This window comes from Gavialis gangeticus, unplaced genomic scaffold, assembly GCF_001723915.1.
Source record: "Gavialis gangeticus isolate Ggan-Ray unplaced genomic scaffold, GavGan_comp1, whole genome shotgun sequence".
Classification (NCBI taxonomy): domain Eukaryota; kingdom Metazoa; phylum Chordata; order Crocodylia; family Gavialidae; genus Gavialis; species Gavialis gangeticus.
Genome location: NW_017728996.1, coordinates 54,341,070 through 54,368,477, shown reverse-complemented (window position 1 = coordinate 54,368,477; position 27,408 = coordinate 54,341,070). Strand labels below are relative to the sequence as shown.

Sequence of the window (27,408 nt, the reverse complement as noted above, 5' to 3'; positions counted from 1 at the left end):
CATCTGCCACTTAGCAGTGGAGGGTTCTTCTTGAGGTGCATCCTCCTTCGTTGTACAACCCTGGAGGGAAAGAAAATATCTGTCAGTTTCCTCCTCTGCCTCTCGGAGTCCCCTCAACCTGCTAACCTCCTCCTGGAGCTCCCTCACCTGCGCCTCCAGGGCCCTAAGGTGGGTGCCTGCAGGACAGGTGTGGGGGTCCCCAGTCCCTGCCCCTCCCAGGCCTTGCTGGGCAACTCCCACAGGCCAGGGGGTTGGGGGACGCCAGTCCCCCCGTGGGGTCTGTCTGGGTGGAGGCCTCAGACAAGCCCCGGTTTGTCACAGCTGGCCACAGTTTGTTGCAGCTGGCCACTAATTACCTGTTTCTCTTTTTCTGGGACCCCATCTTGAGACACAAGCAGCCTAGTTTGTAGAAATGACACACTTGCAACTGTAGCTGAAGTCATTTGGAGCCATACTGGGAATGTACAAATTGCTATAAAAATGCTAAGGGTTCTGAAAAATCCTAGGAGTCTTTAGTTGGGCATGCTCATTTAGCGGATGCTTTTTGGCCTTGTGCTGTCTCTTCCTCTATTTTGCATCTGTGAAATGGGGCTGATAATGGTGGAAGCTGGGAAGACAAATCCTTTCACTTGTGTGAGTCCCTGCCACTGTGGTGATCAGCATCACTGGAACACCCACAAGGCACGTTACTCATTCCACATTCAATACAAGGTTTGGATGTGGCGCATTGAATAATGCGGGACTGTACATTAAATGCTGAGGCTAAAATGAGATGTTGAGCAGTTGCTCATTCTGTCACTTATCCATCCTCACACTGACTGAGCATGGGATGATGTAGAATAGAGAGTATGCAAGTGTGATGACAGGATGGCTATACCTTTCTCCCCTTCCTGGTCTCTGAGTGCACTCCCACAGTCTTCAGGACTCATGGCTTTACTGCTTCTGGTGTGGACTCGCATTAATACCCTACTTTTTGACTGAATCCTGGGCTACAACACTCTGGGAATCGGCCACATTCACTGAGCTGGTCCCACATACTCATACCTGTGACCTTTCCTTCAGAAGTCCATTAGCACCGGTGTACATTGACCAGATAGCCTTCTTAAATCAAAGGATTGTCTCTCTCTTTTTTTTTTTTCTTTTTTTTTTTTGAATAGTAGAAAGGGAGATTTGGGTGAAAGGTATTTTAAGAAATCATACCATCTACATACATGTCTGTCTTATCTAAAGCCATACCATCCTTGCAGCGTACTCTAGCCAGGCCTGACTTCTTCTGATAGCTTGGTAATGTAGATGTTGCTGAGTTTTTTTTGGAAAACTCCCTTTTCTTTTGAGTGAGACCTTTTTATACACTGAGTTCTTTTCTGTTCCTGGGTTTTGTCTGTTCTGAACAAAAGTATTTGAGGAGGATTTTAAATTTCCAAAACTAACAGTTTGGCCCCTGATCCTTATCACATGCATCATGTGTTTCTTCTGGCAGGAGTAGATTATCTTGTGTGCTGCTTGTTTTTCCTTCCAGCCCAATAAATTAAGCAGCATTCCATTTGGCTGGAATGATCTAGCTGGGGGTGGTCCTGCTTTGAGCAGGAGGTTGGACTAGATGCCTTCCTGAGGTCCCTTCCAACCCTTATATTCTGTGATTCTTTGATTCTATACCAATATATTCATGTAATATACATTTCACTAACCAGGTCATTATGCAATATCCCTCACTTATTACAAAAAGGATCCAGTTCTGTCACAGCAATTATGTAATTAAAGATTTCATCATAAGGATCCTGGAATGCTCAGAGTTATCTGAAACTGGTCAGTTGCTAGGTTGAACTGCTTGCCTCTATAGTCCCACACCCTCAAAAAGAACCCGCATTTACTATCAGAAAAAAAATCCATGCTAGAGTCCGCTTTCCTTGAAAAGTCAACAGTGCTCCAGTTCAGGCAGCACTGGAACTAGTGGAAACTCCCTGGCCGCCAGTACTTCCATGACCACCCTCTTACCTTGGAGATTCCCTGAGTGGGATCCTGATGTCTGGGGAGGAAACAAGTGAACTGCATAACTTGTATGTTTCATTAATTAAACTGAATCATTAAGCAAAAGCATAAAATATAAACAAATCAAATTAAAAGAACAAAGGTTAATACCAAACAATCAAGTTATTTCAGTTATCAGATTGATTAAACAAGGCCAAATAAACTGGTGAATCCTTCTTAGTTTTGTGGAATAATTTGGGAAGGCTGCGGTCTTCTCAGCTCCCGACCCCAAATGTAAGAGAAATTATCAGTCTCAATGTGAGGCAATAGCCTGAAGTTCTAGTTGATCGCTCCCAAATCAAAGCTGATTTTGGGATTACTGCTGTGATGCTACTTCAGATATCTACCTTCCTGTGTTTGGGCAGGCTGATAGCCAGACTCCCTTCCCCAACATAACCTTATCTGAAATATTCCTACACAATTCAGGATGACAGACCTCATTACATTTAATATTCAGTTGATAAATTTAGGTGAAAAAACTGATTCCTCAGGATTAATTTTATACTCCTATGACATGAAATATTGGTGTGTGGAGCCTTTTTGACAGCAGGGTTGTTTAACCTTGAGTTATTTTAGGCATTTGAGGAATTGTTCTGTAAGCGCTGTTCTCAGATTCTATGAATTCTAACCACAAGTACACCTGCACTCATGTTTGTGTCCACATGCACACACGGGCACAAATGTACATTTATGGGCACATGCTCACTACCAGCCATCTGCTGGAGTTAACAAGTGCAAGAACGCTGAGGTAGAAGTATTCTGCTAACAAACATTGGAGAACAAAACATGACCCAAAAAGTTAGGTCGATAGTTATGCAGGGTGGTTGGCATGACTTCTGTGCTTTCCTTCAGCTTTTAGAAGTTGGCACACACTTAAAAATAGTAGCTCATGGTTTTATGATGCCAGTTGGCCTGTGGACCAGTGAGAGGTAGCTTGCTTGCTCCCTCAATCTAAGGCAGTGGTCTCCAAACTTTTTTGATGGTGCACCCCTATCAGTAAAAAATTTTTGAGCACGCACCCCCAATATATGTATATTTTATTTATTTATAAATTATATACATGTACTACTGTGCTAATATATTATGTACATTATAAAACATACACAAAAAATAGAAATTAAATCATCATTATTTTTACCTCGTAATGTGGCTGGCAAAGAGCTCGTACTAGGAGTAGGAGAAGTGTCAGCTCTGCCATTTTCTTGTTGTTCGCTTGTGCTCGCATTATTCGTATGATCTTCAATCCACAGTTTCTTTGCAGGAATCTTTTTAAGCCACTTGTCCATTTTGTGAGGGTTAGTTTAGTTAAAACTAGATAATATAATCCGTAAATCCACTTAACCGGGCACACATAAACTGCAATACGTCGCAATACGCTGAAAGCGAACGAACACTTCTTCCATCAGGATACCTCGTGTACTGTACGTGACACGTGACCGTCCAACATACGGACTGAGTGAGGGTGCCAGTGTCAATTTGTATATTAAATATTAGTAAAGCTTAATTTCTTTCTTATTTTTTTAGATAAAAAATAAATAAAAATACAAGTTCTAGGGGGTGCACGCACCCCACGTTGGAGACCACTGATCTAAGGCACTGCATTTTGCTGGAGCACTACCACTTACTGCCAGCGGGGCCCAGAAGGGCTGAGGAAGCACAAACCTCTTTGTCATGCCTGGCAGAACTGCATAGTCAGAAGATGACAACATGGAAGAGGCTTCTTCCTTTGGTTTGATGTACCAAGCTGATGATCTGGCTGCTTGGTCACCTTTGACATATTCTCTGGATGTCTTGGGTGGTCAGAGTTGGGTACTTCTCTTCTGAGGTTTCCCCACATAGGACCCAAGTGGGCTGCCTTGTGCCAAAGAGCCTCCTCAGTCACTGTCTCAGCCATCCAAAAAAGACCTGAGTCATGCATCATTTTAAAAATTCAAAGAGAACAAAATGTGTTAAGTGAAATCATAGGAAAATAACAGTCATACATTCCCTCAACCATGCCCAGGGACAGACATTTCCTGTCTTACTGGCAGATACTTGTCACTTCCCTTTTATATTTTGGTACTCATAAGTTCAGCTTTTTTTGAGAAACATAATGTTGGAAGATAGCTAGACTTTCAATTCAGACAGAGTAAAAATATCTTTTTGTTCCTAAAATCACAGCTTTGAGGCTCTTTTTTTTTTAGATTCGGCCCTATTTACACAAAGGGACTGAACTGAAGTTGTCCAGGCTCCATAAGTGTGTGTCCTTCGAGTGCTCCGCTTGGCAATTTCAGTGGCTTTTGTTTAATGTAATTTATATTTCTCTTGCACAGTGAGGGGAAAAATAAAACATGTTAAAAGAATAGTAAGTTTGCAAAGCCAACCACACGGATGTAAAGCAGTGCCAGAACTGAAATGGCCTGTGCCCTTTCATTTGGTCCTCTGGTGCATGCACTGTGATGTAGTCGACAGGATCATATGCTATTTTAGATAGAGGACTTGTGTTTCGTTCAGTGCATGAGATGAGCAGGCCACGGAATGAGTAGTTTTGCAGCAATTCATTTTACCCATCTCATCCAGGGTATGGCTCCATGTGATATTTACTCCCCCTTCCAAGCCTTGCCCTGGATCCAGAATGATTAGTTTCCCTGAAGGCTACTTTGTGGTATGCTCCTCATCATAACATTCCTGTGATGTGAGGGGTTACAATGATATACATTTTATGCACAGAGAACTAAGTCACACAAATTAAGGCCAAAAGTGCTGAGTGAACTTGGCTGCCTTAATCTGAGATGCCTAGGGCCTGATTCTTCAGAGTACTTAGCATTTTTATAGCTCTTCATCTGCTCAAAGCATAGCTCCCACTAAGTTCATCCGCATCTTATGAATACTCAGCACTTCTGCAAATCGGACCCCAGGTGTTTCAAAGCAGACCCCAGAAAATGAGGAACGCAAAGTTAATGGGCACCTGTGAAAACTGTGGTTTAAGAGATTTGCTGGTATCACACAGGAAAATAATCCAATTCCCTGAGGTGGCATTCAGCTCTGTTTACTGCAAAGCAACCTCTCTTGGCAGTACCCTGTTTCTCACTCCGCACCTTTCAACATCAGCAACAAATGAGGTGGGAGTCCAAGAGGCAGCAGTGGCAGATGAGGACAAAATGAGGCAGGAAGCCTGTGGAAAAAATAGATATCCCTGTGTGTTTGCAGATGGTATCATAATGCACAAGGGAGCCAAATTACAGTTGTACAGGCTGTTATAATTCTGGCATTTCCTAACTTCAAGTGCTTGGCTTAACATTTTAGTGTAGTTTTAATTATAGTTCTTGCATCCATAATTGTTTGTATTCTTTAATGTGAGTCTAATAATGTAATGCAAACTGAAAAGCTGAAAACATTCTGGGTGTTTGGCTTTGCAGTCTTAATCTTCTTAAAATATTGGGTTTTTAAAATATAATTTACAATGTTTTTTAAAACCTAAAAAACTGAAAACAAGATTTTCATCCATCCTGATCTCCTGTGTGGGTTGTCAGTAGTCTTGGGATCTGCAATCTGGTTGGCATGTAGGAGCTGAGAGTGATGGACTCTGCCTGATTATAATCAGGCACTTAGAGTTTAGTTTCTAAACTCTCAGTGTGCCTCTTCTGAGCTGCTGAGAGTTGAGCTTTCTCAAATCCTTATAACCAGACAAATTTGAATAATTTTTTACTAGACAAACAAAAGACACCTCTCCTGTTCAAAAGCTACTTCCTGTCAGATTTCAAGTTTTTCCTCCAGAACATGGGAGCAACTGGGCTTCTCTGCAACATGGTTGTAAGAGTGTTTTTAATATGGGCAAACATATTTTTCCTTGGGTTTATTCTCACAAGTGGCTGAACCATTTTATCTAAATGTTTTTTAAAAAGTTCAGCCTGACAAGTTTCAGTCCGCACAAGTAAAGGCTAGCTAATTATAAGTGTAAACAGGGCGCTAGAATTTGAAGAGTTGGATAACCTTGACCATGGGCAGTCCTGCTAGCCCTGGCTATGATTGCCTAAAGAGAACCATGGTACATGAACATCAGGTTGTGGAGTTAGGATGGGATCCAGATGGACTTCTGAGGTGGATCCAACTTTAGGTGTTAGAATGCCTAAGAACTGGGCATCTGCAAAGACACAGGTTTGGGCATCTCAGCTCCCTGTGCAGTCAATGGGAAGAATGTGGCGTTTAGGAAAAGCAGTATACCATAATCCAAACATTGAGTGAAGGACCATCTAGAGCTGACCAGAAGGACTGGCTGAGGACCTAAGTGTGTCTGAACTCCCCCACTCTTCCCCTGTGGAGCTGAGGTACCTCCACTCACTTGGGATCCAGAGCCCAAATCCTCTTCTGAGGGTAGCCACCTAACTGAACATGGATTTTAAAGCAATTACTATCCATGCAGGGCTGGAAGACAGGATAGGTACACGGCAGGAAACAGCTCCCTTGTGTTCAGGAGCAGCTATTCAAGCCCCAGCCTAACGGTCCAGAAGTTCTGCTAAACTGAGGAATAAAGTGTTTGGGTGCCACTGCTTCCAGGTGTAATCGGCCATGATGAGAGGTGGTAAAAAGGACAGATACAGCTTCCTGTTATGACAGGCTTGTCTCAGGTTGTGATCTGTAGGGTAAGGTCCCTCTGCCTACAGGAAGAACAGAGCCCTTCCTCTGTGAAGAGGGAGATATGTAATGGTGCTTCTCACCTGCATGACTGGGGGAAGGTAGGCTTGCCATCAGAGTGTTCTGGCCAAATAGTGACACTCTTTCCAGTAACTCTCCCTGGTTTGTGGTTTGCAGCCATATTCTACTATGCCGGGCATGGATATGAACATTCGGGGAGAAACTACATGGTTCCTATTGATGCTCCACAGCCCTATGCCCCTGAGAACTGCATAAGCGTGCAGAGGATACTACATAAGATGCAGCAGAGACAGACAGCTCTCAATCTCATCTTGCTGGACACCTGTCGGAAATGGTAGGAACAGCTCTCTTCACTTCCACTTGCACCATTCCCCAGGGTCAGCAGGGTTGGAATTGTAGTAGTCAAAATCCAGGGGGAATCAGGGGAAGAACGTCTGCCTCTGGCTGCAGTTCAGCGAGGTTCTTAGGCATGTGCTGAACAGTAGGCATTCAAGTCTACTTGTGTCATTAATGACCAGACTGTGCCCCAGCTGACTCTGTAGAACCTGCTGCTGTGCGCTTAAGTACCTTACTGAGCCATGGCGCAAATCAAGTCTTTTGGGTCCAACTCCCCTGTTCTGAAAACTCCAAGCAGGAGAGCAAGTTGCAGACACTACATCAAGTACCTAGTTAGAGTAGTCCAAGGGGGAAGCTGCTTCAGGGGGCTAAAGCTGTTCTGGTTGATACCAGTGCCCAGGGCTGAGATCCTAAAGAAATAGAGACCATGCAGGCAAGTACTGATTTCCTTACAAACCCTAGAATCTGGTTGCATTGCTAAGCCCCCATCTTTCCTGACAGTGCTAACTCTGCTGTTTGGATTGGTGCATTTCAGGATTTACGCCCTGGGTTAAGTGAAATCCAGCTTTCAAGATGTACTAGATTTCTTTTTCATATTTTTCCAGGCATGACATAACAAGGCCTAGTTGACTGATTCCTTCATTGCTCTCCAGCAGCCCTGTACAGGCCAGCACACAGCAGCCAGAATATGCTGGCTGGTGAAATGGATAGCCTTCCATCCATTTTAACCTAGCTCTCAACCTGGAAGCAGTCACAACCTGGTACACAGATTAGTCACATTCCTGTGCTGTTGTGCATATTGGTATATACACATTCCTTTGACAATGTTTGGCTTACTCTGCACATTCAGATTCCCATGGCATTGTGTGTGCTGCTCCAGACACACAACATTCCTGTGGAGATGTGTGCTACTATATACATTTTGATTCCTGTGGTGCTATGCACACTGCACTGCTCACTCAGAATCCTGTTCTATGCACACACTTTGATTACTGTGGTAGTGTGTATGCTGCTCTGAACACTTAGATACCTATTGTGTACACTTAGATTCCTGTAGTGTTGCACAAATAAACTCCATGGCACAGGTTACAGCTTCCAGCAAAAAGGCAAAGCCTGCTGGGTGTGGGGGTTGTTTTTCCATGGATGGATAATCATGCCTGTGTAACCTGTTGGATGTGTCATCATCTTACTGGCACAGGGTTCCACCCATTCATCCTCTGGTCATTTCCCAGTTGTGGCTTGGCTTGGGTATGAGGAAGATACTCCATGGCATTCTAGCATTGGATTTTCTGTAGTGGCTGTCACCTCACCATGCTGTCTAAGCACTTTGTGGAGAAATTAGACCTGCACATTGAATATGATGCAGCATTTTGTGCCCTTCTCTTTCCCTGGTTTCAGGCAGCATTGCTTGGATTCTGTGGCTGAGACTGGAGTTCCTGGGAAGACCTTGCTGTTTTACTGAGGCTGCCTATCACTTACTTTGTATAGACCCCTGGTTTTAGTCGCCTATCATACTTGGTTTCTTTGGCTGGTTGTTTTTTTTTTCTGTGCTGGCTTCTGTCTCAGACTGATATTTTTATTTTACGTTTCAGTGAAAACAGGTCAGCTATTTCTGAGAATGAGGCAGGAGAAAATAGGTGGTTTGAAACCACATCAACACATTTTTACGGCCATTTCTTTGAAGAGTTCTGCACGTCATGCTTTGGAGCGGGGACAGGATGGTTGTCAAGGGTTGAGGGTGGGGAACTGGGGCAAGGAGCGGCCTTTTGCACTCTCCATGTGAATCTGTTTAGATCTGGTCAGGTTGTAAGCTCCAAAATATTACCACTTCTACAACTGCAGATAGAGCAGGGGTGTCAATCTCAAATGAGCTAGCAAGCCATATCCCTTGCCAGTAGCCAGGGAGGGGGGCATAGCCAGGGGGTGAGTCATTCATCCTACAAAGCTTCTCTTGGGCCTGGGGTGTGTGGTCAGCTCCTAAGAGGTCAGTGCTGCCACTGTTTGCCCTCCTTTTCCCATTGCCAGCTGCTGTCAATTTTAGTCACTCACAGCAACTGAAAATGAGAAATTTTGCAACGGGCAAGATGGGTGGTTGTGGCAATGTTAACCTCCTGGGTGCTGGCCCATGCCAACACCATGGCTCCAGCAGCTGTGGCAACAAGCCCTGTATGCTGAATGTTTGACACCCCTGCAACTGAGTTGCCCTGAAGCTTGTTGCTAAAACGTTTCAATCGTTCCATCTGCAGTGGGTTTCCTGAAGCAGACTGAGGCCAGAATTGACCCAGATGGCAAATTGCTTCACGCCCATAAAATACCACGGAGCCCAGGGAAAAGTGCATTGGAGTGGGAGCTGGGGATTTTGACTCTCCCATCTTTGACTGACAGTGTTACTACTTCTGCATATTGTAAGCCATTTATTACTCAGGAAAGCCTTGTACTCCTTCCTGTGGTCCCTGGAAAGGAGGCAAATATCAGCTCTTCAATTCATTTCACAGAAGGAGAAACAGAGTGATTGTACAAGATCTCTTCTGGAAGAACTGGGAAAAGAATTTGGGGATGAAATCAAGTGGTATAACTTCCACTGGTTTCAGTGGGGCTTCCCCCACAACCTGCTTTCCTTAAGTGACACCCCGACCCAACCCCAACAGCTAGCACAGCACTCTAATGAAAAAATTGTACTACTTTCAATGATGAAGGGATAATTGCAAGTTAGCAGAATCCACTTAATGTTTTATCTGTCTACACCTATGCTGCAGTAAGTGAAAGTTGAACCAAAACAGCTAGCTAACTCCTGAATGAAACAGGTTTGAGGGTGATTTCACATGTTTAACTTAATGTTTCCTAAGTGCAGTTAAAATGCAAACAGATGTCTGTTCGAGCAGTTTAGCATGTGTTGGGTGCTGTCCTGGCCTTGCAAAGTTGTTCCTTTTTAGGCAAGGGTTGTCTCCTAACCCAGAGGTTCCCAAATTTTTTCTTATTGTGTACCTTCTTCCAGATCTACCAGCTGCCCGTCTACCCCTACCAGCATATGTTTTATATTTTAACCCCTTAAATGCCAAGTATCATAATAATGAAAATTAAATCCATCATTGCACAGTTTTTCTTGTGTACCCCCCAGAGATGTCTTGTGTACCCTGAGAGGTATGTGTATCACAGTTCGGGAACCCCTGTCCTAACTCATACTAACTCTAATACATCACACAGCATGCCAATGATGTGTTACTGTTGCAAGTGAGTATGTGGCAAGACCCTGAGTTAGACAGGATAAATTAAATAAGATATAGATAGGGAGAGCACAAGCTTTCATAAACCAAAGTTCATTTCATCAGATGAGTTACAATAGTTTAGCTTCAGGGACTGTGAGATAAGAGTAGACACAAAATGGTTACACCTGATGCATCTTCAAAAGTGGTAAATCTCCTTTCTTCTACAAAGCAACATAATGTTAATCTGCCCAAGCCCTGACATGAAGCTGTGTTCAAGGTAGAGTATAAGGTAAACTTACTAACTGGATAACACTGGCTTGCAGTCACCTCAGTTTTTTTTTATAAGACAACCCCCTACTTAGACTTACAGTTTAGCACCAGTAATTCCCACCAGATCCAGAGGGCAGAGCTTAGGCCAGGGCCAGGAATTCACCCCAGGTGGCAAATTCATTGCCTTAATATTGCACAGCAATATTTTGATGGGGCATCTTAAGTTACTGTTTTGATTGACAGTGTCCTGGTGCTGCATAAATTATTGTCAGTTTGTACCAACGGATAGTATAGAGGTCTGTTACAGGTGCCTTTCCCTTTGATCATGCTGATTTCATAGATTTCATAGACATTAGGGCTGGAAGGGACCTCGGAAGATCATCGAGTCCAGCCCCCCACCCAAAGGGCAGGAAGTCAGTTGGGGTCATAGGATCCCAGCAAGATAGGCATCCAATTTGCTCTTGAAGGTGTTCAATGTAGGTGCTTGAACCACCTCTGATGGCAGGCTGTTCCAGACCTTGGGGGCTCGGACAGTAAAGAAATTCTTCCCTATGTCCAGCCTGAAACGGTCTTGTAGTAGTTTATGACCATTCCACCTCGTCATCCCTTGGGGCGCTCTGGTGAACAAATGTTCCCCCAGGTACTGGTGGTCACCCCAATAAACTTGTAGGTGGCCATCAGATCACCCCTGAGCCTGCTCTTTCCCAGGCTAAAGAGCCCCATGGCTCTCAGCCTGTCATTGTAAGGTCTGTTTTCCTGACCTCTGATCATGTGCGTGGCTCTCCTCTGGACTCTCGCAAGCTTCTCCACATCCTTTTTGAATTGTGAAGCCCAAAACTGGATGCAATACTCCAGCTGCGGCCTCACCAAGGCCGAGTACAAGGGAATGATGTCCCAGGATTTGCTTGAGAAGCATCTATGGATGCAAGCCAGTGTTTTGGTTGCTTTACTAGCTGCAGGATCGCACTGCAGGCTCATGTTCATCTTGTGGTCAGTGATGACCCCCAAGTCTCTTTCTTCTGTAGTGCTAGCCAGTGTAAGGATGCTGCAGGTTTTTCTTCCCAAGGTGGAGAACCTTGCATTTTTCGGTGTTAAACACCATCAGGTTCTCGTCCGCCCATTTGCTGAGCCTGTCCAGGTCAGCCTGAATCACCTGCCTGTCTTCTGGCGTGGATGCTTTGCTCTGATAGAGATGTGAGCTGCAGATAACTGCTTTGCTTTGGTCACATTGTTCCGGGAAGGGACCAGGAGGCTTAGACATGATTGTATTACCTTTATGCTGCTGCTGAATGGAGTCTTTTCTTTTGCCTCTTTTTATTTAATGCTGGTTTTTCTTGAAAGTGTTTCTAAAGTAACATTTTAGTAAATGTGTAGATTTTAGGAGCTCTTTGAAAATCATCTCTTAAAATAGAACCTTTGCTCTTAAGACATTAGCTGTCAGGAGGGCCCCAGAAGAATACAGACACAGAGCAACAGATGTGCTCAGCACAGGGTGTGAGAAAACTGGCAAGGATAGAACATAGATTCACGGTGCACAGAATCATAGTGTTGCCAGGGACTGCTAGGTCATCTAGACCAATGGTTTTCAACCTTTTTTGGCTTGGGGCACCCATCACTGGACTCAAGGCGCCCCTCCGTAACTTGTGTGAATTGAGTGGCTCCAACTCTCAAACTCATTTACATATTACAGTACAGAGGTGCTGGGCAGTGGGGGCAGGAGATCCAGCAGGGTGGGACAAGCCTGAGCCTTTTTTTCAGCTTATTTCTTCATACCTTACTTACCTACTTACACCCTATGGCAGCCCAGGGCGCCACAGCACCCTGGTTGCGAATCAATGATCTTGACCAACCCCCTGCACAGGTGTGTTGTTCCTGCACCATCCTAGAGGTGCCTTTATAGCTGTCACTGTTGGAATAGCTTGTTGTTGAGCCTCTAATACTGTGTCCTTTAGGAACTGACAGCTCTTCTGAACTCCTTTTCCCTTTGTTATTTATCTATGTTTGGGGCCTAATCTATTTTTTCTCTAAGGTGGTTGAACTCTGCCCTTCTGAAATCTGGTGTCCTTGTGCAGCTATTTTTGTGCCGTCCTTTTCTTGGGGTCATGAATTCTGTCTGTACAAGTGCAGATGAGAGGGGAATTGGGCCTAGAGTCTGCTTATTCATCTTCTCCTCCCTACATCTGGGTTATGGCTCTGAAAGGATCTATCAGAGGGATACAAGCTCCTGCCAAATATTAGCAGAAATCCAGCACCTGGCAGATCTGTCCCTCAAAGTAAGAGAAACTTGTGAAGTGCTAGTGTCTGGGTGCTAGCTCTGCTTCTGTTTTCTGTTGTCAAGGATGTCCCTGTGTTCTGTCCCTCTGTGGAAACATGTTCCAGCTGAAACTTGTTCTCAGTCTGTGCAAACAAATCAAACCTAATTACCTCAAACTCCCCCTCTCCCTGACCCCCTCACTTTGCTAACTGGCTTTTCATAGCTGTGCGTACCTGTCTGTCACCACCTGGAAGTAACTTTGTTCCCAAGCATCTAAGGGCAGCCTTGGATTAGAAGTGTGCTGTAAAGTGCACCATGTGCGGGGGCAGCGAGGACTTCATCCTATTCTGGGACATGATGTCTTGTTTTCCCTGGTGTCTGGAATCCTTCAGCTGCCTGTGTGTTTACTCTGGAGCAGCTGAGGGCAGATAAATTACTCCATTCATTTATTTTAATTAGAAGTAGACAGTATGGCCACTTCTGAGCCTGTTTAGGGTATATACAAGACAGACAAACATTGCTGTCATATGCCTCACTCCCTTTTCCCCCGTTCAGCCTACACTACCAGCCCCTGGTCACCAACAGTAAGCAGCCTGTCAGCTCTTGGCTCCGTGTGAAACAAGAAACTTGTGCCTTCTCCTTATCCTGCTAGCCCAGAGGTGTTGGTTCTCCTCTCAATGAATCTCCTGGGCAGCACTGGCTGCTACATCCAGGCCTGTGCGCTCTCTCTGATGCTCTTCAGTGGAAGCCAGGCCTGATCCTTGGCTGCAGCAAGGCCACAGCCCAGAGCTGTTTTTCTGGAGCAGCAGGATTCTTCTGACTTAAGGGAAATCCTTGCTTGTGAAAGCAACTCAATCAGGTCTCTGAACTGGGGAAGGGAAGGAACCCATACTCCAGTGACCCTTGGCTACATAATCACTCTATGGTGGTCACAATGAACCTGCCCATGAGCTGCGACAAGCAATGGCATAAGGATGGGTGATAATGGAGTACAAGCCCCAGGCACTGTGTAAGGGGGAAAGCACCTCCCCTTCCCATTCCCCTCAGGTCCAGCTCTGGGAGAAGGGAGGGACAGCAGTGGCAGGGGTGCTGGTGCATGTCAGTGAAGGGCATTCTGGGAAGTGCAGTTTCTGCCATAGAGAGGAGCTGTCACCTCATCTTTATGCTGCCAAAAAACATAGGTTTTGGTTGCTGGCAATGTGTCTGTGGCAAAAAAATGAGGTGACATCTTCCCTTAGTAGCAGCAAACCTCGACTCTATCTGCTGTTGCCTTCCCCACTGCCAGGGCCTCCGGGTCCAGAGGCTAGAGGCTGGACTCCTGCTCACAGTTCTCACCATCACCTCCTTTCATCCTCAGGTACAACCCACAGTGTGCACTGTCGCAGGTCCAGCCACTGGAGCCCTGGGGGAACACTGTTTATGGCTATGCCACGTGAGTATTTGTGCAACCTGGTCAGGAATGGGGACCTTGGGCACTTCATGGTGCAATGACTGGGCCTCTGACTGCAGGCTTGGTACACAGGGCAGCAGAGGACAGTCTGCCAACAAGATGGGGAGAACCTGGATACCTGTCTCCACATCTTAGCAGATACTGGGCACATCTGTATGTGCACTTTAATGTGCAGTATCCTATTCTACTGCACATTAAAGTAGCACATAAAAAAACCTGTACTAATACACTAATGTGCAGTAGAATAGGCTACTGTACATTAAGTGTCACCTAAAAAGCATGTGTTTGAACTACTGTGTATTAGGGCAGCCTAATGCACATTAATTTAGTACCTCATATTGGAGATAGTAAATTTAATGCTCATTAGGAAAAGCACATTCAAGCACATGTAGATATGCCTGCTGGAGATCACTAGGGCTTACTCCGTTTTCTTCTGGTTTTCAGCTTTTCCCTCTGGGTTTGTTTATCTGATGCTTCCTCTCCCTTTACAGCCCTGAATGGGCAACAGCTGTGGCTGATCCAGAGGTTATTAAGGCTGTAACACCCTTTCTTGGGCTAATGGGTGTGTGTGCAAGAGTCTTTCCTTAACAGCTGGGAAAGACACAGTGTTATCACAGGGTCCTCAAGTTAGATGACAGCTGGCAGCACTTCCTACTGTTGCTTCAGGACCACAGTGTGATAATTTCCCAAGCAATGCATTATGACATCCCATGAGTCAGTACTTCATAGTGTATTTGTCTTCCCAAGTCTAGGAGATTGCTGTTTGACCAGTGAAATCCTTGCAGTGTCATTTTTCATTCAAGCAAGTGCCTGCTTTACAGTGACTGGTACTGTCACTCCATTGGTGTACACTGCAATCAGCAATGGAAACTGGGGGGGCAAGATCCTGGCAAGATCCCTGGTGCACTGGGATCCCTCATGTATTTGTCAAGGATCCGCTTGGCAAGATCCTGTGCAAACTGTTCTGTTCATTTTCCCCTATTCATGAAGGAGCCTCCTTTTATGCTCTTTGTGGCCTGGGCAAGTTCTGTCCCTTTGTTGGGACACAGGCTTGGTACAAATAGCAGTTCTTCCACCAGAAAATAATCAGCAAAGACCCAGTGCATACAACGGAGCACACAGATTCAGGCAAGTGCTCACTCAGAGTGCAGGGTCAATGCCCTCAAACTCATTTGCTCATGTTCCAGGAAGCAAGAACCAGAACCTCCTCCTCTTCCTTTTGCCCCTCACAAGTTCCCTTGCAGAGTTGCCCTGTTTGCTCTCCCCTGTTTGCTTGCTCCTGCTGTTCATTGCAGTCACTCCTATGGGTTACATGGCAGTCAGCAATAGGAACTGCAGAAAGAGTGCACCAGGTGGATGCAGCTGCAGTTACAAGGCCCAGTAGTTCTCAGCCAGTGTGGATGTCTACTTCCCTTTGTCCACAGGATCAGTCTATTTTACCCTGGTTTTTCAGTCACTGGAGTTTGCAGTGTTTTTGTTGTGTTCTCCTAGAACAGAAACTGACTTTCCGGGGTCCTTCCTATCCTAGTGAAGGCAGTATCTTGGCTACTTAACTGAGAATGGTGACAGCAAGCCCTGGTTTCACCCTGTATGTCCAGGGGCTCCTGAGTGTTCCTGCTCAAGTGGCAGCAGAAAAGTGAGGGATCTCTCATTGACTTTGTAGGAGTGAAGATGCAGAAGCATATGAAGTGCAAGATGGAGAGTTCAGCTCAGGCATCTTCATGAAGTACCTGAAGAAGCATATTCTTCAGGAGAAGAAGGTTACACATATGCTGGAGGATGTGTTGGAAGGTAAATATAGAATCATAAAATCATATAAAAATAGGGCTGGAAGAGACCTCTGGAGATCATCTGGTCCAACCCCCTGCATGAGACAGGATCATCCCTACCAGACCATCCTATACAAATCCATTGTCTAACCTATTAGCAAAACTACGCAGTTGACCCTGAAACATCCATAAGCCATAACACCCTAACCTGCCAGAGGTGAAATAGGGGGGCAGTGGTATCATATAGGAGAGCATTAGGTAAAGCTGGAAGGCACTTATATCAGATAGTAGGATAACGCATGGTCGCTGATCAAGAACTCACAAGAGGAAGAGCTGGAACAAGCAGATAAAGTAAAGATTAGGGAATGCCCAGGCCCCGGCTGTACATGGGAGAGTTGAGAGGAGTGTAAGAGAAGGCTCAGCTCCCAAAAATACACATCCTTTATTACAATTTGAAAATATACTGGGGGATAGAAAATGCTCAGATTTCAAAGAGGGCCAGAGAGAAGCCGGCTCAACATTTCCCTTTCTACACCACATGCACTGACTACACTAACATGACCAGACACTTCCATGATCGTGACATGACGGAGACAAAGCCAAGGGTAGCTGATGCAAAAGGAAAAATCATACCTCTACAATCTACTAGAACAGTGGTTTTCAACCTTTTTCTATTTGCAGACCCCTAAAAAATGTTGAATGAAGGTGCAGACCCCTTTGGGAATTTTGAGTGGAGGTGTGGACCTCTCTGAATTGTAAGTGAGGGTATTCACATGCTTTTGAGTAATAATAATCTTTTGTGGACCCCTGAGACAGAGTTTCTGGACCACCAGGGGTCTACAGATCACAGGTTGAAAACCACTGTACTAGAATTCTCTAATCCCGTCAACAGAAAAGCAGGGGCAAAAGGAGAACCAGCTGACAGTGCTTATTTATACTTTCAGAAACCCTTTGGCAAAAGCCCCTCCTGAGCAGCTACTCAGGAAACTAGTCTTTCATGTGTCAATGTGGTGGCTCAGAAACTGGTGGAGACAGAAATAAGCTAATGAATGCATGGTCAAATTTTACCAAGAAAAACAATTAACACCGGGTTTCAATGCTAGGCCAGGTGTTGTTTAATATGCTTGTTGATGATCTGGAAAGTAAGGAGGCAGCACAGACAAATGTTACCATGGTAGCTGGAGTCCAGTGTTGACATGCACGGTAGGAGTGACCTGAGCTGTTCCTACACACCTCTGGGCTCTAAATGAACCACGGCTACTTCGGAAAGAAACTTTGCTGTCACTGGGAGAAGTTTGCTCTCACTGGGAGGACCTTTGCTTGGCATGCCACTATGGTCAAAAATGCAAACTACAAGTTAGGGCAGGAAGGAATGAGAAGGTGAATGGCATGGAGAACATTTGGGTGCCACCAGGCATGTCAGGCATTGGCCTTTGCCTGGATGCTGTGTGCTGTGTTTGCTCAGACCTGCCAGTGATACAGCAGAACCTGGGCTGGGCCATGAGGATTGTGGTCTGGGGACTGTGGATGTGGAGGGGCTAATGGGTCAGTAGGGATGTTATGAGATCACTGATGTGAGGGGGGAGAATTCGAAAGCACATGGAAGGAGCAGGTGCACACAGGCCCTTGGATGTTTTACTGCCTTCACGCTTTTGGCAGTTTCCCCTTTAACTGTGACTCAAGCAGTTGTTTCCCTCCAGACATTGGCCGAGACCCCTTGGTTACAGGGAAGCAGGTGATGGAGATCAAGCATACTCTGAAGGAAGCTCGGGCCTTGACAGACCCCATCTACCCCACTGGACTGACTGCAGAGCTTTGGGGACACAGCTGTGGTAAGAGATTAAGAGATCCGTGTGTCCCTTATCCATATGGAGCCTGTCCCTCCCCATAGGGATGAAGATGAATTGCACTTGATATATGAGCTACAGGCACCAATAGTGTGGGATGCCGTGTATGCATTTCACTGACAGGGTTTCCACCAGGGGCTTTGCTTCTACAGAGCGGCTCCCTCAGTCATGCTGCCCAAACACACAGGGGTATATCAGGGGTTTGCTTCTCTGCTACCTCCTTTGGGGAAGGGTACCAATTGTTGAGGCGTGAACTGAGTTGGAGCCATTTGGAGAAGAAGTGGAGGTTAGGAGGGCTGGGTGGGTGAATCCAGAGGTTGCTGATGAGTGTAGGGCCTAGGGGTGCCGAGTTGGAGGGGTGACCTCTACTCATTCCATCAGCCAGGAGACACCCAGGCCACGTAGAGGAGCAGGGAGCTGGCCAGAGTTGACTGTGCTGCTAGCTAAATACTGAGGAGAGCCAGCAAATTACAGAGGAAATAATAGGGGGCTGTGATCTGCATGGAGCAGCAAGGAGGGCAGCAGCAGCATGGTCTTTTCATAGTTACAGCATCAGGCGCAGGTTGGCATTCACCACAGCAGGCTGGGTCAGCCCAGGGCAGTAGACCTGGAGTATCCTAGGAGCCACTGTCCAGCTATGGAGAGGGGGAGGCCATTTAAAATAACTGCACACTTCCTTCTGTGCTGAAAGGACATAGCGCACAGAGCAGTCAAAGGGAACAAGCAGCTGGCATAGAAGAGGCACCAAACTAGTGGTAGGGAAGGATGCAATTTGGCATGGGCAGCTGGGTCCAAGTCTCCCTGTTCAGTACAGAGGCCATCAGTAGTGAGAATAGCTGGGTAGCAGAGATATGACCCCAATACAGGCAGCAGCACACAAGAGAAGAGCTGTGGGTTCCCAGGGCACAGTTTGGAAATGGGCAGCAATGCAATAGGAGTTGAAGGCTGATAGAAAATAATTGGCTTCTGGAGCTCTAATAGACCTCAGGCCATACAGCTCCACTGCTGAAGAGCATCAGAGAAGCAAGGGTGATACACAGAGGGTCAGGACTGGGAGGTGGGACTCCCTGAGCAGGCAGGTCGAAGAGCTCAGGGGCTTTCCTTTGGGCATTGGACAGCCAGTGCTAGAAAGAGACTGTATGCAGAACCTCTGGGTCTGGTTCAGTCATGCTGATGTTCCCACCTGGGTGCTCCCTGGAGCTCTTATTGTGCATTCACTGCTGCTGACAGGTGCGTAGCTGTAGGACTTTACAGGGTGGCTGTGCAGGGTCCTTCTACCCTCTTCAGTGACTCATGCTTTCCTTTTGCTTCCAGAGCTGCTGAGGGAGACGGTGACCTTCCCATGTGGCATCCAGGTGGAGCTCCGCTTCCGGGAGGTTTTCTCCAATGTCATGCATGTGTCTGCGAAGCTGCAGGCACCCCCGCCACACATTGCTGACGTCCGGCTTCTGCTATGCAGGCCTGTGGTGAGCTCCTCTACCCACCCTCAGGGAGGATGTGGGGCCAGTTCTCTGAACTCCCCTTTGCCTCTTCTCTCCAGGCAGGCTGGGGAGTGGCAAGTTGGAAAGGGCACTGGCTATATAGGAGCAGTAGAGATGTGTGGGGGCAGAACTCAGATGGTGGTGTATATCCAGGGGACAAAAGGAAGAGGCTGAGGGGCATTGTGCATAGGGCCCATGGGAGATACTTTCCCTCCCCAGAGTAGGAGACCCAGCTTGCCCCTCCGTGCCCAGGGCTGTTTATTCAGAAAGAGGGGCACTGCCAGAAGCACTGTCTACTGCCCGGTGTGGGGAGCCAGGTGAAGAGGCAGGTCCTGCCACAGGAATCCTTCTCAGGCAGAGTTCATGTGAGCCTGCAGGCTTTGGACTGAAGATGCCCCTGCCTGGGCAGTAAAGCTGGAGCATGGGGACGGAGCACCAACCCTGTGACTGTGTTGCTGGGGAATGCCAGGCATTTTCCGAGCTGGCTCTGTACACCTGCCCCGAGGCAAGGAATCTTGATGCTAGAAAAGGGCCATGGATGGAGCCCAGCTACAGTCTCACAGCTGTCGGCTTGCAGTGGAGAGCTTGCGTGCACTGTGGGAGCCACTGACAGTCTGCATAAGCAGCAGGCCCAATGGTTGGGGAACGAGGCATGGGGCATTTTCACACTTGCTGGGAGGGAGGGTGCTCCCCCCTCTGCCAGTGCTGAGCAGGACAGTGACCAGGCACTGGGTGGGCGTCTCCTTGAGTCTGACTTCAGTTCCATCTGGACAAAAGAACAGGAGCACCCACATGGAGCACAGGCCAGGGTGGCATCCACATCACTGTGACCCAGCCTCTCTCAGTGGCTGTGGCAGCAACAGGCCTCTTCAGCTCCCTCACTGTCCTGGCAGAGTGCCCTGACTCTCCATGGGAGACAGCATGAGTCTCCTGGCCCCGTTCGCTGGCTTAGGATCTGTCCAAAAGAAGCAAACAGACCCGGCCTCTGCCCGGAGCGGGGTCCTGGCACCTCCATGGGGTAGCTCCTCATTGGAGAGCGGGTACACACTGCCCTCTGGTGGTGATCATTGACTTGGCAGTAGGTTTGAGTCAGCTGAGTCTGTCCTGTCCCAAAAAGTTGAGGCAGGAATAAAGGGGCTGCTAGTGCTCAAATGAAAGGCCAGACTGCTACAGGCTTTTGGCCTGGAGAGGCAGCAGGTAAGAGACCTGTGTTCTCTTCACATCTGTCAGTGCATGTGGACCTCCCCTTGGAAGGGAGGAAAAAAGGGACGGGAGAGGAGCTGGGACAAACCCAGAGTGCAAATCAGAGGGAAAAAGGCATGAAACTATCCTCCACTCTTGACAAGAGGAACAAGTGCCTCCTCAGTGTCCTGTATGCCAAGATAAGGTTAAGAGTTCCCATTTCACAAAGACCCCAGCTGAGGGAGAGAAGTAGCATGAGAAATTGGACTCCATCCCTCTCCAGCCTGAGTGCTGTCCCCTAAACTATGGTGCCCAAGCAATAAGCCAGCAAGCGGCAGCTGTGGGAGTAGCCAGACTTTGGACTAGTGCAGCATGTCTCTAAAGGAAGTTGCTCCCAGGCTTCTTCCATCGGGTGTTGCATATGGCTTTGTGCACTGCCAGATGTCTGCATGCTGCACTTCCACTTGCTTTCCTAACCCAAACTCTTAGCACTAGGCCTTTTGGCTTCCTGTCTCTGCCCCTTTTACTGGCAATCCAACAGCTTATTCAGCTACAACAGCTGCTTCCCCACAGGCTTCATCTTGTCTTGCTAATTTGAAGGAGTTAACACCCTACTACCTCACATTCAGTAGGATTTTACCTTGAGTTGCTTAACTCATGTAAAGCATATACCTTTTTTTGTGGTAAAGACCCTGGCCTCAGAGGAAGGCTGTAGGATGTCCAGACCTGTGACCATGCCTAGCAAGGTCACAACTGAGTAGACCAAGGATCTAGCCCTGGCTTGGCTCCTTCAGCAACCTCTTCCAGGAGGGCTGATGCTTGGGAATTGTGTGCTGCATTCCTTTAAAGCTGAGGAAGCAGCCTGCAGTTTATTTGCTTGCCCAGCCCCAGGTGCCAGAAGAAAAGAAAGATATGACCCCAATATTTTTTGTAGTTGCTTTTTATGTCAATGAGTTTTTCTATTCGAGGTGCTGCAGTAACATGGGAGGGAGGGAGGTAGATGGACTGTGGTAACATTTCCACTGGGCCACACTTTTCAGACAAAAAGGTACCTTTGCAGAACAATGCAATTTGGGGTTGCCTGAAAAGATTAATAAATTTAGCAAACAGTTTCAGCTGGAAACAGAGTAGTTCAAGCAGTTTGTTTTGATATTTTATAAATGAAACACCTCAATTCTTTATTTCAGAGCAATGTTTGAGACCAAAGTTACCCCATTTAAAGTTGATTTTCTTTAGAGTTAAAAGCAAACCACAACATGTTTTGTCTCCCAGGTAGATGTATTTTTTTTCAAGTTTTCTTTTTCAGCAAGGAAACCAACCCCCCCCCCCCCACACACACACCAACTCTCCCCCCTTCCATTCCCCAAAGAAAAATCTTTTTTGTCAAGCCAAATTTTTTTTCCTGTTTTGGGGTTTGACCCCTGGGCTCCATTTTCACTTGTTCCCAACTGCCTGACCTCTCACCCACTCAGTAAAGGCTGCTCACAGTCTGGCTCTTGGGTCAGCTTGTCGAGGACTTGCTAGTCCTTGGCAAGGTGACCCTCACAGGCCCAAAGTGCTTGGAAAGTGTTAGATTTGGCATTTCCTGACTTGTATTCCTTAAAAAGAAATTGCAACAGGGTCAGAAAAGAGCTACATTTTGATCCGAGGGATGGAAAACCTGCTTCACAGCACAGCTCAGTCTATTTATCCAGTAGAAGGGATAGAAGGTAGATGAGTTTCACCTTCCTTCTTGTGTCTGGTTGCCATCACCACTCTGCCAACCAAGAGAGATTGAGGAAATTGTGTCTCTAAATACTGGTGTTCCCAGGCTTTGGACACAGTCCTGAGGAAGATCAGACAATGGGTCAAATAACAGCTCATGTAGCAGGTGAATTTATTTTTAATTTGGCTGCTGAATCAGGAAATCAATTATTTGCACAACCCTAATCAGGAGGAAATCTAATGTGGAGCATGTTTGCTACTGTGGGGTTTTTGCACTTCCTTCTGCAGCAGCTGCTGCCAGAGACAAGGCTCTGAGCTGACTAGATATCAGGCTGGATTCAGGTGCCTGTCCCTAGGTGCCTCAGACTTTTAAATACTCCAGCTTTAACTGGTTTTCTTTAGACTTATCTTAATTCCCAGAGCTCAGGATTACTGCAAAATAAACACTGTCCAAACTTTCTAGCATTGGCTGGTTTTTCAGTAGTCACCTCTCAAAAGGAAATGAAGCACAGTTATTACTGTTAATTGTGCCTGTAGTAAGGCACATTTTTCCAGACAAAAATGAACAGAGTTTTCTCCTATAGGGTGGACAGACAGATAGGCAGCATGTGGAGAGGAAAGGTAGACCATATTAGCAGAGTGACTGAGGATATGATTGTTCATATCTTGATTGCATAAGGTGAGTGCACTCTGCAACAGGTGGAGGATGTATTGTGTACAGAGAAAAAGACTGTCTGTAGAGGCTGTTATTCAGATTGCAAAGGCATAGACTCAGAGGTTAGCTAGTGTCAAGCATACTGAAGAAGCTGAGGAGGATGGAGTGGAGGCCTAGCCAGCATACAGGTTTAGAAACCTATACAAGAGGAGCTATGTGTGTTTGGGGAAGGAGGATGGAGTGGGCTGGATGACTATGGTGGTCTCATCTGGCATTAGAGTCTGTGAATCTGTTGATCTCTGTTCATCTCCGTCCTTCACGGGACATGAAGAGAACAAGAAGTTCTGTTTTGCATTCAGGACACTTGCAGCTTTGTGTGAAAGCAACAAATATAATCAAATCTCTCCAGTGAATCAGATTCATTATTTCTAGTCTTTGCTTTTTTTTAAAGCAATGACCAGACATTGTACAGGAAGGGCCGATGACAAGTGTTCTTAGGTGGTACTTTGTTAGTTGCCTGCCTGGTGTTCTTCACTCCTGTGCTCAGTATGGAATTGAATACCAGTTGTAGAACTGGGAAAGAAGATTCATCCAGGTCAGATACGATGTTGATAGTGGGGATTGCTTTTCTCTGCAGAGCAGGGTATGTTTTCTTCACCAGGAACATGAAGACACATTTTACCTAAATCACTCCCCTCACATTACCTTTCCCTGGGCATTGATCTCTCCTGTTCTCTGCCTGGGACACAGCACTTTAATCTCCTGCAAGCTGACATAGTTTGACCCAGTTCAAGCTCCTGAGCTCATTGCAGGAGTATCCAGATTAAATTAATGGTCTGTGCAACAAAGGAGACTAGAGTAGATGGTGGTCATATACACTGTGACTTTACAGAGGATGCAGCAGGAGAGGAGGGACTGGAAATGGTGCTAAAGGCAGGCTGGGGGCCTAGAAAAAGAGTACATATGGGGTGGAGTTCTGCTTTCTTTGGAAAAGGCTTGGCCAGCTGCTCTCTCCCAGTCCAAATTGAGAGATCTTCTGTCTGGAGCCAAATGCAACCCAAGGGAGTGGATCAGAGCTTGTTCTAAATCAGGGGTCATCAACATCTTGCCAGTGCAGCCTGCCCTTTGTTACCTGGCCCCTGCTGTGGGCCACAAATCTGTGTCCCCTAGAGTGGCCAGTTGCCTGCATTTACCCTTGCTGCTGATCTTCATCCTCTTTGCAGCAAAGGCAAGTGCAAAGAGCAGGCTGTAGAGGAAAAGCAAGGAGAGGGAGCAGAGGGGAAGGTTGGCACAGTACAATTCCATCCCACCTTTCCCCCCATACTGGATTGGACCTTCAGGAGCTGGATCAGACCTCTTTGCAGGTCAGATCTGGCCCATGGGCTGTAGGTTGCAGTTTCTGACCCTGTTGTAAGAAACTAAATAGTGGGCTTGGGGTGGGGGTTGACATCCACTGCCCTTGACTCTTTCTTGATAACTCATAGCTCAGTCCTCTGAGGTTCTTCTGCTTTACTCTGAACTCCCTCCAATCTGACTGCATGTCTCTAGTCAGGAAGAGCCAAGGATTGGGAAACTGACTCATCTTCACATTGTATTTGCTTTGTCCAAGGAGAATGCTACATACAAAGCGCTTGTATTCCTCTAGTTCTCAAGAAAAAGGGCATGGATAAGGAAAAATGATCACGGGAGGAAGAACAGGATTTGTCACCATTTATGCAGTAAACCTCCCAGCAGTGCAACCCCCCACATGCACATACACCACAGTTAGCAACTGACAGTGAATTTATAGGGACTTTAGCATCAAAACACCATCTCAGGAAGCCAACACTCCCCTGGAGCATAAAGTGGTGATTTTGTCCAGGGAGGATGGGGGTGTGAAAAGTGGCATGAAACTTCCTCAGGGCCTGTCTTTGTCTTTAGTATCACTATTTGTGCATCCTCCACAGGTCTGAGGACTGCTGTAGGTTATCCTTCTCCCAAGTGCCAGTGCATTCACAGTGCTGGGGGACAGGAGCCAATGCACCTAAAGAGTTGGCCTAGTCCAGTGGTCTCCAAAGTGGGGTGCGCAAGATGATCCACTGGGACGCGGGAAGAAAATATTAGAACTTTTATTTATATTTATATAAATAAACATATATTGGGGATGCGTGCTCAAAAATCTTTTACTGATAGGGGTGCGTGAATATAAAGATACATATATTGGGGGTGCGTGCTTAAAAATTTTTTACTGATAGGGGTGCACGATCAAAAAAGTTTGGAGACCACTGGCCTAGTCTTTCCAGTTTAGAGGAAACAGGCTGTTCATAGTTGCTGGGACTAGCCACCAGAGGGCACCATAATCACATAGAGCAGGTCAGTGCCTTGCAGGCTTGCCCCAGGCTGAATCCCAAGAGTTCAGCCCGCCTGTGCGATACCACTTTGCACTGACCAGCAGCTGCCCTCCTGCAGGCCACCACAGCCAGAAGCGGCAACTGAACCTGGCCCATGCGCACAGACATGCAGTTCTCTGCTGCTTGTGCTCGGGCAGAGTAAGGGAGCTGCAGGGGCGTCTAATCGTTCCAGGCCAAGAGGACACAAACACCCCAAAGCCAGCATGGTCGTGCTGAGCCCCTGGCTTGAGTGCCTCCTGTTGGTGTGCTGGGCACCAGACTCAGAGCCCTGACAGAAGCACTCAACACTGCCCTATATTTTCTGGTCAAACCCTCCTTGGCTCCATTCCTTTTCCAGAAACCTGAGACTGAAGCAAATGAGAGGGTGGCCCAGAGACTCAGCTGCCTGCGGCGGTGTGACCCACCTTGATGCTTCCTCGATCCTGAGGTGGCAAATGGTTCCCCCCAGACCCATGCTCTCCCCACCTGGCCAACTCCCTGACAAACCTGAGGTGCACTCAAGGTGCCCTGATGGCTGCTTCCCTGGGACTCTAACTACCTTGATCCACCTCAGGGGGCACAAGAGGCTGTGGTCTCATTCCATGGTGTGAATAGGAGCAGCATATACCGCAGCCCAGACTCTGAAGCCCAGACCAGGCTGGCTTCAACTGGACAGGGGAGGAGAGGACACTTCTGAATTCGTGGCCTAGCTTGGCTTGTGCTGAGGATGGCTTTGTTTCTTCTTTCCTTCCTGCTCTAGGAGATGCAAGATCTGGCAGTGCTGCGGGGCAGCCAGTCTAACCAGGTAGAGTCGCTGCTCACCTCCCTATCAGAGCATGAGGAACTGGACTGTGTGCTCCGGCTCTGTGGTCTACAGAAAGTTCAGGTAAAAAAAGAGTTGCCTTGTGTGGCGATCTCACTACGTGCTTTGCCTTCCCCCTGGAATAGCCTCCCAAGCCCCCTGGGGTGCCTCCCAAGCCATCCTACCTTCCCTCCAAAATGCCTTTGGAGATCTTTCACATTCCTGAGTTTGCGTGTCCTGGGACTGACTGAAAGCAAGCATTCAGAGGAGGTCACAAAGCAGGGAGCCTCTCCCTGGACTAGGGATACTTTTAGGAGTTGTCTGAAGTTTGACTGCAGTTTAGTGACCAAGCCAAGCCTGGTCCCTCCTCTCCCTGCTGACACCTTCCTTTCATGCCCTGAGGCTAGAGAGCATTGGGCCAATGGCTGGAAGTTGCAGCAAAGTAAGTTTAGATTGGATATCTAGAAAAACTTCTTCACTGTTAGAATAGTGAGGCAGTGAAACAGACTGCCTCAGGAAGCTATGGACTCTCTCTCCATCACTGGACGTGTTCAAGTAGAGGTTGGACAGCCACTGGTCATGGATGCTTTGGGCATAGCCAGGCATGTGTTCTACCATGGGTATTGTCCATGCTTCTGGGCTTTGCTGGTTTCCCCCTGCTGTTCTTTTCTGCCATGTCAGGGGGTTTTTAAGCCTTCCCAGAGGCATTGGGTGCTGGCTACTGCCAAGGCTGGGGACTTTGAGGTGTGCCTGTGCTGCTGCTGGGACCAAAGCCAAAGGTTCCTGGCTAGAGGGTTTTCCTCCTTCACTCAAAGTCAGACTGATTGCCATATCTGGGGTAGGAAGGAATTTTACTCAGTGGTCAAACTGATATGGACTGTGGGGATTTTTGCCTTCTTCCGTAGTGAGGGCGTGGCCCTCTACCTGGGAGTTACAGAAACAAAGCATTGGCTGCCGTGGTTCCTCTGATGTGTATGTGGTAGGTTAGGGTGTTAGGTCTGTGTTGGGTTAGAGTTCACAGCAATCCTATGGGAGTTGAGATTATGGTTTGTATGGGATGGTTTGGATAGGGATGATCCTGCCTCAGGCAGGGGGTTGGACTAGATGTCTTCTGGAGGTCCCTTCCAGCCCAACTTCTCTATGAGTCTGTAACTCCATGACATTATCTCCCAGGCCTTTCTGCTTCAAGCAAGTGTCTGGGCTACAGCACAGATCAAACCTGATCCTCACAACGTCTTACCAGGATGTTTCAGTGCGTAAAGGGATGCCTAACCAGAACACAGACAAACCTGCTTATCCAGTGAGGCGGATTGGTTGATTCTGAAGTCAGGCAGTGGTTATAGTAGTCTGCTTTAGTTTTTCTGTCTCTGTTTTACATTGTGTCCTTTGTTCACCACCCCCTCTCCCCCTTCCCACACCT

General features: G+C 47.0%; 1 protein-coding gene across 1 annotated transcript in view; it reads left to right on the top strand.

Annotated features, from left to right (window-relative positions):
• Positions 1–27,408, top strand: part of LOC109288803 (mucosa-associated lymphoid tissue lymphoma translocation protein 1-like) — a 60,340-nt gene that overhangs the window by 26,860 nt on the left and 6,072 nt on the right. Inside the window, exons 9-14 of the mRNA XM_019504563.1 lie at positions 6,820–6,997; positions 14,087–14,161; positions 15,843–15,970; positions 17,649–17,780; positions 19,110–19,261; positions 25,947–26,072. Of these exons, the coding sequence (XP_019360108.1) occupies positions 6,820–6,997; positions 14,087–14,161; positions 15,843–15,970; positions 17,649–17,780; positions 19,110–19,261; positions 25,947–26,072 (791 nt within the window). The remainder of the gene's footprint in view (positions 1–6,819; positions 6,998–14,086; positions 14,162–15,842; positions 15,971–17,648; positions 17,781–19,109; positions 19,262–25,946; positions 26,073–27,408) is intronic.